A 10,881-nucleotide genomic window follows, 5' to 3' on the forward strand; every position below is an offset into this window, starting at 1 on the left:
GGTAACGAACCTAGAGAACTTCCCTGTAGGTTTATGGACGTCAATGATGCCTCGTAGTGTAGAATATGAAAATCGGGAATGCTGAGAATGAAACAGACCATCCCTTAGTCTGTAAAGCGATGATATCCAAACGATGTTCCACCGATGAATTAGACCACACAGACGATAGTCCCAGCTATCCAAATCAGCGGGGTCACCTTGACCACCGGAACCACGTAATACGATGAGTTGACTATCTCAGCAGAGACGGGAGACTACCTGTTTCTCTCTCGAAGTCGTAACTGCGTCGAATTCTCTCACCAACTGAACATTCGCTCGGTCTCCAAGCCGAGGCCGGCGATGCGTGTCGTTCCTCCAATCAACGGAGGAGCAGATCAGGGTACGTTCAGGAAAAATAAAGTAAACAGTACAGCCACCATAAACAATAAAATTGCCCACAGCATAAACTACATCACAGGCTATAGTAAACAAATGACACAAGTGCACTCAAACTGTACACTTTTCCACTGTGTCGACTGGTACATGTTTCTTCAGAAAAAGAGAATGGAATGGAATGGAATGAAACATATGATAGGTTAACCCTAAGCACTTTAGTCACAGTCGTGTCTTCCTCTTTATTACATGGATGAGTTAATAGAACAGTCCTGAAATACAGTATAAACTAGTTGGAAGAGTTATATCACAATTTACTTTGCTGGTTTTCTTTGCTCCAGGTTTCAAAAGTTGCCAAGCACATACACAAACATAAGAGATTTCAAATAGTATCTTTTATTATGTAAGGGAAATTAAGTTCAAATTTGCCATCATTATGTTCAGGAAAAAATCCAGAGTATTGATTTTATAGAAGTTGGCGTGAGCTCCAAAACTTTCAGAAAGTAATAGAGTGACACTGTTCAGGATTGAGTTCATCCTCTTCTGTTCCTAGAGAATCACTCTGCGCAACGAATTCTCCTAGTTTCGTAATATGTAAGGGATATGTTCTGAAATTTATAAAATAATATTATATATTAATATATTTCCTTCCACTAATACATAAACAGTGGAAGCCACAAAATGACAGTTCAAAATTATTCGACATGTGCGATAAATCCCATTACAAAATGTACTAAGTAATTTTGAATCTTGGTTTCAGCAACAACAGTCGAGTTCTCCGCCAAGAGCCAGTACAACACCACCTCTTCCTGCTCCTGTCCCAGTTACAACGGCTTCCATTACAACCACTCATACTCCGCCATTTGATAGCATTAAGCTGTCGGAGATTGACATCAGTGAATCTGTCAGCAAATTGTTATCAAGCATCCGAAACCAACAGAATGTTAGTACTGCCAGCACCGTCAGTACAACACAAGTTGCAGAAAACACAGATCCCAGGTATGCATTATTCCTTATTTTCTTACAATAATAATGATCATTTTTGTTTAATTCCTCAGTTTGATGAATTTCATACTCATTTAGCTTCAGCAGTTTAGATGTTGCAATCCATTAAATCTAGGAAACTTTGCCTTTGTTGAATTTGCTGACTATTCCCCTTTTTTCTCTCTCTTTCTAAATATATCAGTTGGTATAAGTGTAACACAAGAATGACATACAGTAGTTAAAATTTAATAGGGCAATGCTCCCCATTTGTGCTAATTATCTGGTTGGGTCTTTTCCGAGGTTTTCCCCAACTGTAGGGCGAATGCCAGGTAATCTATGGTGAATCCTTGACCTCGCTTCATCTTGTCAAAAAATTGTAATTTTGTAAAATTTTGACTTGTTTCACATCTTAAAGCTTCAATGCTAATGTAAGATCTATGGAATACAATAAATGCAATGAAATGAAAATGGTTAGAAATGTCAAATTTTGATATAATAGATTTTTTTGTGTTTTTTAAATTTTGCATGATAAATGTAGGAGATATAAATTGATTTAAAAATTGTCTATAATTCATATGTTCCTGGCCATTTGTAGAAAGTGTAACCTAAGACAAAGAAATTTGCAGTTTTGATCTATTTCTATTGCATGTCCATGGTAACCAGTTCCAACCTGTATATTTAGATTTTTTCAGAACTAAATTATTTCCTGTTCTTTTGACTTTACACACTTTTCTTCAAATGAAACCATAACATGCAAAACCTGAAAAATTCGCTGACTCTAAAATATGTTTGTTTTCTTTTTATAAAAGGGTAATTGATGATTGGGGTATTAGCTAAAAAGAATTCTAAGTTGAATTGAGGCATATTTCTGTTCTGAAACGTTTATTTTTATGCAGACACAAAAAAAAAAAGTTGGAAATACATTTAAGACCTCTGCAATAGTAAGTGCAAATAAGTACTTGGTACATCATTCCACACAACAGTAAGCTGTATTTTAATATAATATTGAGAAAATTGAGTATATATATATATATATATATATATATATTTTTTTTTTCAAGTAATCCTTTTTAATTTGAGTATCTAATTTAACGGACTTATAAAGTAATATATAGGTCTCTAAATGTGATATACCTAGAAAGATGCTTGCTGTATACCATTTAACTTTCCATATTCAATGTAAGTTTTCCTCACCCAGCTACTGTAAAAATGATGATGTTGAAAGTGATGACCTTCAACTCGAACACATTCCCTATATCTCCGAAAACAATTCTGGTTCACTCGCAAAAGTTCATGTTGACTGATTGCCTGTATTTCTATCATGATGTTGTTCTTCAATTCTTGTAACTTGATATTGGACTTTTGTTGGTGTTTGATATCTAAACGTGATTTTTTTTTCTGGTGGAGCATGCCTGAATGGAGTTCCGGCACCTTTTTGTTGTATTTTTCATCATGGAAACAAGAAATGTATTAATAATTATGTTTTTAACGTCTTTTTCTTTGAACTCCATTTAGACTTTGAGGGTGCTATTCATAGACATTTGCTAGCCCGCGCTACGAGCGTGCTAAACAGGATTCATATCATATCGCTAACACTGGTTTATGAATACAAAAAACGTTAGTTCGCTGATCATCCACCGAAACCCTGTGCTAAGAATGTCTATGAATAGGGCCCTGAAAGTCTTACAGTTGGACGAAAAGAAGATTAAAAACGACAAAATTCCCGTGCACTAGACAGTAATCATATCCTTTCCGCTATACTACAGTATATTCTACACAGAGTTTCACCACCTTTTTCTCCAGAAGAAATGCACTGATCTGAACTATGATGATTGTTTAATTACTTACTTAGACATAAACGTAGGAATGTGTGTACCTATAACTGCTTTAAATTTAAAAAGAAATATTCTCTTTAGGTTATCATCCACATCACATATGGGACAAGCATCGGTGACTCAGGCAAGGGATCCACGTCTTGTGTCACGTGATCCACGCAACAGAAGTGCTAATGCAACGACTTCCATGTCCCTTTTATCACCCAGCACATATGATGGTACACGTCATGACCCACGGACATCAAAACGTTCTGACTCTTCAGAAGACAGGCGTACAAGTATATATAGTGCTGCTATAACATCGCCAGGTGTTGCATCCACAAGTACAACGCACAGTCGACTAGATGGTGGAGGTGATGTAGACTTAAGGAGTTTCCTCAGTGGCCAACAGCAGCAGAGCACTGGATTCGAGACTGGTTCGGATGTTGACTTAAGGCAGAACATGCTCATGAGGGCATCTACCTCATCATCATACGCTTATGGTGATACAGACTTGAGAGGTCAAGGACCTGGTGGTGATGTGGATCTACGGGGCATGCTGGGTTTGCCATTCAAGCCAGTTCCTATGCACACACCTGCAACAGAAATAGATGCTTCACTAACAAGCCATCTACCTATCCCTTATAAGGTTGTACCAATCACAATACCTCGGCCTGACTACTCTGGACTGAAGCTCAATACATCAGATCCACAGGTGAGAAATAAATAAATTATGGGAGTGAATTGTTGCATTGCTATCTGTCTCAGTAAATACTTGTGTTACTTGTGATTCAAGACTCGCGTTGTTCAACTAATGCGGAATGACACCTTTTCTTCTCCTACAATCCTGCATGCACTATTCTTGCCCTTCAAATGACTGACACATTGGTCTGCATATGGTTTCTATTTCACATATTTCTCATCCACATAAAGGTCAGTATTTCGAAGTCTGTACGTTTGTATGACTAGCAAGATTAGTTCTTCTTTTCCATAGTTCTGCACAGTTTTTATGACCTGTAAAGGTTAACACAATTTCTTTATATTTACCAATGATAGAATTTTCTCGCACAGCCTTCCAAGTACATTCTTGCCCCTCAAAATTCTGGCTGTTATATTTCAATTTGTTTCTTGGACATCCTCGATAGCATTTTTGCTTCCATAACGCCACATTTATTTGTCTCTCTTGAGGGTCTGTATTTCAAGATAAGTGCAGTTTATAAATTTAATAGCTGACAATGGCAGATATCCTTTTCCTTACTCCCGCATAATTGTTTATCTCTTAAATGTGCCATTACGGTTTCTTGGTGATTAAGATTAATTGAACAATCCCATTGATGCTAAATAACCTAGTACTTGATAGAGCGTCGTTAAATAACCAAGGAAAAATACATTAATTGATAGAAATGGAAAAAGAGGCAGCTACAATTATTGCATTCTTCTCTTTTTCGAACTCCGAAAGCTCTTCAAGCAATTTCCTTCGGCTCTCAAAGGGTCATTTGCATTGTGTTGGTATGTTTAGGTGCTATTCATAGAAATTTCGCTAGCCCGCACTACGAGCGTGCTAAACTAGCCCCGGCTATCGACTGGTTACTTGTACAGGATTCATATCATATCGCTAACACTGGTTTATGAATACGAAAAACGGTAGTTCGCTGATCATCCACCGGAAGCCTGCGCTAAGAATGTCTATGAATATGGCTTTGTGTTTAATAATCTTTGTAGTCCTTATTTTTCCACAGTCTCGTATAACGATTTCTTGGCCATAAACAAGACAGATATTCATGGTCAGTATGATTTCCCATTAAGAAATAACGATGACTTTTGTCCTACTACTGTCTCAAATATTTCTTTTGGTCCTTAAAAGTGCCACGATTCTACAAAGTTTTAGTCCATTCCTTCTTTAGCATCACATACATTTTCTTAGCTATCAGAAGGGCTGACATTAGATTTCATTATCTTCTTAATGCAGCCATTCTTCATTTATTCTTTTCTTCATAATTCCATGGCCCTTAAAAAGCCTTCGTCAATTGTTCTGAATTATAACCAGTGGAAACTCTTCCTCCTACAGCCCATCTCTTCCCAGCATTGTGTACTCAACCACCTCACATTGCATTTGACAGGAGAAGAGTTGTTGATAATGAATCACACAGATCGATTTTCCTTTTCTTGTCTTCTGTGATGATGATGATGACTGTTCATAGCCCCGAAATGTTTGATGTTTTTACAGGATATCTCAGTTCAGTGGGGTTAAAATTATACAGACAGTAGAGTATCTGCGCAAACTTGGAACTGCCAAAGGTTCATTAAATCTATAGTGAAGCACTTAGCTGAATAGCATTATGACAGTGGTTTACTAACAAGCATCACCCTAATTGGAAGACAATTTATTGTCTCTGTAGTTAGGCATTTGTTGCAGTGTGAAATGTTCATGCCAAAAGGAGAAGACTGTGGTGGTGGACGAATTGATCAGAGGCATTCATGAAAATACATTTCATGCGTCTCTGTTAGAATTTTCTCAATTAACGGATTATTAAGTCATAATCATTATGATGGATTGTAAGATTCCTGGATACCTTGAAAATAATACCACTTTCTGAACACTGTTTGTGTTGCTTTGTGCTATTGTTTTATTTATCTATCAGAGGGTCACTGGTGTAGCTCAGTCAATGGAGGTGCTTGCCTTCTGATCCGGAGTTGCATTTGGACGTGGGTTCGATTCTTGCCTGGACTGATTACCTATACTGCATTTGATAATGTCTGACAGGCAAAGTAAACATTGCCGGAAGAGGAAGAGAGAACGATAATTTCTACTCAACCAATGGCAGAGGTCACATTCCAGACTTATCTAGAAGTTGGGCAGATGTAGAACACTTCAGACCACCCAACTTGAAGATAAACGTGGGATGTGATCTCTGCCATTGGTTGAGTAGCAATTATCTTTCTCCCTTCCTCCACTGGCAATGTTTTCTTTGCCTGTCAGACATTATGGAACACAGTATAGTTGGGTTTTTCCAAGAATTTCCCCAACCATAAGGCGAATGTTAGGTAATCTATGGCGAATCTTCGGCCTCATCTTACCAAATACTATATCACCAAATCCACAGACGCTAAATAACCCAGTAGTTGATCCAGCATCATTAAATAACCAAGTAAAAATTTCATCTCCCAGAGGATTCTATGAAAAATCCTTCGAATTTCAAATTCCATTCTTACCAAGATGCTTATTCCTGGAATTATTAAAGGGTATAATATAGACGAAACTAGTTATTAGATTCCTCTTCCATCCATCTGTATCCTTTTGACCCTGTTGAGCTGAGGCACTGTGTATATCTATGACATGGTGCAAAAACCCGAAATATTCGCACAGCACATACTACCATTTAAACTTTTTATTACACTAACTCAATAATTTATTATAGCGACTTAAATAATTACTTCTTTATAGATAACGAATCAAATAATTTTGTTAATCAGAAGATTAGAATTTCATATATTGATGACCATTGAGACTTTTGTAAGTCATAGCACAAATTTATGCCTTGTGATCTAGTGTTAATGAGATGTAATGACATATCCTGACATTAATGAAGAATGTTTGGCAGTAATTTTATTGTGTTTAGTAAATAAATAAAAGTTATTTTCCTTGTATTTTCATTTTATTTCATAAATATGAATGGTACAAACAAAATATAAAATACTGAAAAGCAAGGAAAATAGCAATGCTTGTACTGCCTTTATCCTAATTATATTTATATATTAAGTAATGGTCACAGGAAGACCCTTGTACATTGATAGCTATACATCATATTTGAGAACTTGGAATACTCAAACCAGTGGCGCAGCCAGGAATGTGGTTTGGGGGGAGGGACTATTTATTATCAGTGTCACAGAGCAACATTTGAAGCACATCGCAAAATACAAATTTGAAAGTAATATCTTTATATTTTTTCCAAATCTGTTACAGCAATAATTGAAAATAGCATTAAGAGTAATACCATAAAACTAAAACAAAGTTACGTTTTCTTGGTCCTTTCTGTAACAAAATGTCAATTATTTCCTCTGAGTTGACAGAAATGTCTCTGTGGATATTCAGACTTGCAAGATCATTGAACCTAGTCTCTCCCATAGTGTTTCTCAAGTAAGTCTTCATTCTTTCAGGTGTGCTAGTACAAACAGAAGAAGACTAAGAGATCTTGAAAAGTACATGTACATTTGGAAAGAAACTGTCATCACAAATGTTCAAGGCATCAATTGAATTTTTTGGCAGTAAAATATCTCTTCTAATGAATGTCCTAGTTTTGACACTTGATGTAGGCATAATCTGAAATCTGTCATATGATAGTTCAAACTCAGCTGTCAAGCAGTTCATTCCAACGCCATTCAAATCTTTTGTGCATAACTCAGCTAGTTTCACAAATTTTTCTATATCCTTCTTAGATGCACTTACACCAGTATGTAAAAGGGACACAGAACTGCTGAGGTTATCTTTGTGTTTACTAAATCATGCTCGAAGGTATTCAAATATTAAAAAAATCACACAATTTTCACAATAATAGATACAGATATGTCAAGACATTAAAAAACTTTCTTCTTTCGTTTGTTCTTTCTGTTTATGGCGTAGCAGGCTTGAGCCCCCATAACCTCCCTCTGTGGGTGCGCCACTGACTCGATCTCAACACTAGATTCATATTAATATAGCAATTCGAAATTACAGGTTCGAAATGATCCAAGATTACGCAAGCTCTTCAAGATGTCCAACACTACTTTAGATAGTCCGGCTTCACCACCACCACCTCCACCTCCGCCACCACCACCTCCTAAGCAGTCTCCAAGAAGTGACCCAAGACGTCGCAGTGCTCCAGCAACGCCTCACGCAACTGTAACTACACCTACAAGACTTCAGGAGTCGGCACCAATGTATTCTGATATGATGGTCCAAAATCCAATGAACTTAATGCATAACACAGGAATTGTGCCAAATTTAGGTGTAGGACTTGGATACGATGTAAGAGTTTCCAGAAATCCAAGAAATGCGCCTGGACTTCTCGGACCTGCTCCTCTGCCACCAAACTATTGTCCAAACACACCAAGATTCGAGGACGTGGAAGAGGGTAATAGCAATGGTTCAGATACAGACCTCAGAATGTTCTATGGTAGAATGGGGAATGCGGCACCAAACATGGAGATGCAAGCTTGGGACCAACAGTCACCACAATCACAAGGTCAGCGTATGCATCGAAATAGAAACTGGCGGAATAACAGGCGCAGTCAACAGCGCTTCCAACACCCACAACAAGAACAACAACGGTCCTTTACACCTCCACTCTGAAATGCGATAGATATATTTGAGTGTGTTTCACTTAAAATGAACATATTTATTAGATGCTCCATTCAACACTGCATAAGACAGTGCAATGGACGTTGTGCCAATGGATCAATTTTGGATCCAAAGGATGTTAGTATATTTTGCCAAAGTGACTGACTAAAGTTTGATCATCAGAGACAGATAACTGATTGCAATTTAACTTTTAGTTATGCATATTGCTTAAAATTGCTGTTATTTTAGAATACTTTGCGCTACAAAGGACAAAGATAAATATTCATAGTGATCTCGATTATTTACTGGAGCCAGTAGTTTTTGTCGAAAATGAATTTATCTTTACTCTCCTTCATGTTCCAACTTTTTTCTTCTGTTAACAGATTTTTGTCTTGTGTCTTCAGAAACTATGCTACTTTTAAATTTATTCCTGATGAATTGATGTTACATTTCTGTTCTGCCTGGGATGTCTTCCAGCTATAACTGTGTTGTAGTGTGATGTTTTGACAGAGCAGGAATTGTTAGCATTAACATGTTTTTAAATGTTGACAAATCCATTGCATGAAAGTGAATTTCATATGATCTTCACACAGGACATTAGTATTGAGTGTCCCATACTCGCAAAAATTAAAAACATGAAAGTACTCTGTATATCTTTTCTCACTTTACAAAGAACTTTGTTAATTTTAGAAATATATTTGAAGACTGGTTAGTATTCCATATGTTTAGGAGAAAGTCCAAGGAAAAAAAAAACTGCTGAAATTATTTTGGCATTATTTGCAGATTTTTTTTCTGCAATTTTCGCAATACTTGTGCAAATGTGGAATGTATGTTTTTGTGTGGAACAGGCAGACATATGTGAGAATAATAGTATTGAGTGATCACAGAATTTGTTTTGGGGAATAGAACATTCTCTATGTCAGCAGCACTATTAAAATACTTTGTACAGAACATTCCCCTTTATTTTAAGGTGCTATGACAATTTCTGTGAGACAGAGTGAACATAGTTGGTTCTCACAGTATCGAGTGAATTGCGTAGGTACTGCAGTGTGTCACCAGTGTAGCTTCTGTTCTGCAAATATCAGACATTAATAATAATAATAATAATAATAATAATAATAATAATAATTCCCCTCAGAACTTAGTTGGTATAGCGCTGGCCTTCTAGGCTCGAGGTTGCAGGTTAGATCCCGGCCGAGGTTGATGGCATTTAAGCATGTTTAAATGCGACAGGCTCATGTTAGTAGATTTAATGGCATGTAAAAAAACTCCTGCGGGACAAAATTCCGGCACACCGGCGATGCTGATATAACCTCTGCAGTTGCGAGCATCGGTAAATAAACCATAATTTAAATTTAAATCATTTAATAATTATTAATATGGTAATTAATCAAATATTATCATTATTATTATTATGATTATTATTATTATTATTATTATTATTATTATTATTATTATTATTATTATTATTATTATTATTATTATTATTATTTGCCAGAACAAAGATACATATTGATCTTTTTAATATAAAAACTCTCTAGCATCCCCAAAAAGAGTAAGTCCTGGATTACAGGTACAAAGAAATGCCCACATAATATTTCTGTTACAGGTGACGAATCATCTGAATATAAGTTTTAATAGTTAGTTATGATATTCGATAACAGAGTACAAGATGATAATGGAATAATGAGTAGTAAAGGACAGAAAGTTAAAAAAGTAAATATAGATTTTGGAGTTCCTCGAATTAAACTTCGAATATAATGTATAGCATAGCTTGAGGATGGACAAACAGTGCTTTGGAGATCAAATGATATAAATAATCCACGGCACTAGAACCCTTTAAGGGTCCAGATCGATCAGCTGGCTGCTGGCCTCACAGCCATGTGCCAAAGCAAAGGTGGATGATCATCCAACCAGAATGGAGGTATCATGTTTGCACGATGTACCTCCCAGCCATTATCTGGCTTTCATAACTGAATTTCGCAATCTATTGTAGCTCCCCAAACACATCACGATGTTGGGTGAGCACCGGTCTCATACACTGGCCGAAATTTCATAAGAAAATTTCTTCCCCTGTGAGGACTCGAACTGGCACACATTCTGTAATGCGAGTTCTAGGCAGGCTGCCTTAGACCATGACACCACTGCATGGGATGGAGATAAAATGAAATGTAATGAAAACTTGACAGATGAAGTGAGAAGTCTAAGAGAGGTTGAAGATGTCAAGGATAGTAGTCTCTGAGAGTGTTTTTAGAAACATAGGGTGTTTTGAGAATTATTTTTAATAGTACCGATACTTGAGAAAATTAAGAAACAAATGAATATAAGAGTCTGAAGTCGAGGGCATTGTTTTATATGCAATCAATACTCTGTTTAATATGAGTAATGAAATAC

General features: G+C 36.5%; 1 protein-coding gene across 5 annotated transcripts in view; it reads left to right on the forward strand.

Annotated features, from left to right (window-relative positions):
- su(sable) (suppressor of sable) overlaps positions 1-9,818 on the forward strand; it is a 123,203-nt gene extending 113,385 nt beyond the window's left edge. For all 5 annotated transcript variants that reach the window (XM_069837553.1, XM_069837555.1, XM_069837554.1 and 2 more), the window contains 3 exons: positions 1,133-1,371; positions 3,273-3,885; positions 7,885-9,818. In XM_069837553.1, the coding sequence (XP_069693654.1) occupies positions 1,133-1,371; positions 3,273-3,885; positions 7,885-8,499 (1,467 nt within the window). In that variant the 3' untranslated portion in view covers positions 8,500-9,818. The remainder of the gene's footprint in view (positions 1-1,132; positions 1,372-3,272; positions 3,886-7,884) is intronic.
- The last annotated feature ends 1,063 nt before the right edge of the window (positions 9,819-10,881 follow it).

This window comes from Periplaneta americana, chromosome 10 (genome assembly GCF_040183065.1).
Source record: "Periplaneta americana isolate PAMFEO1 chromosome 10, P.americana_PAMFEO1_priV1, whole genome shotgun sequence".
Lineage (NCBI taxonomy): Eukaryota > Metazoa > Arthropoda > Insecta > Blattodea > Blattidae > Periplaneta > Periplaneta americana.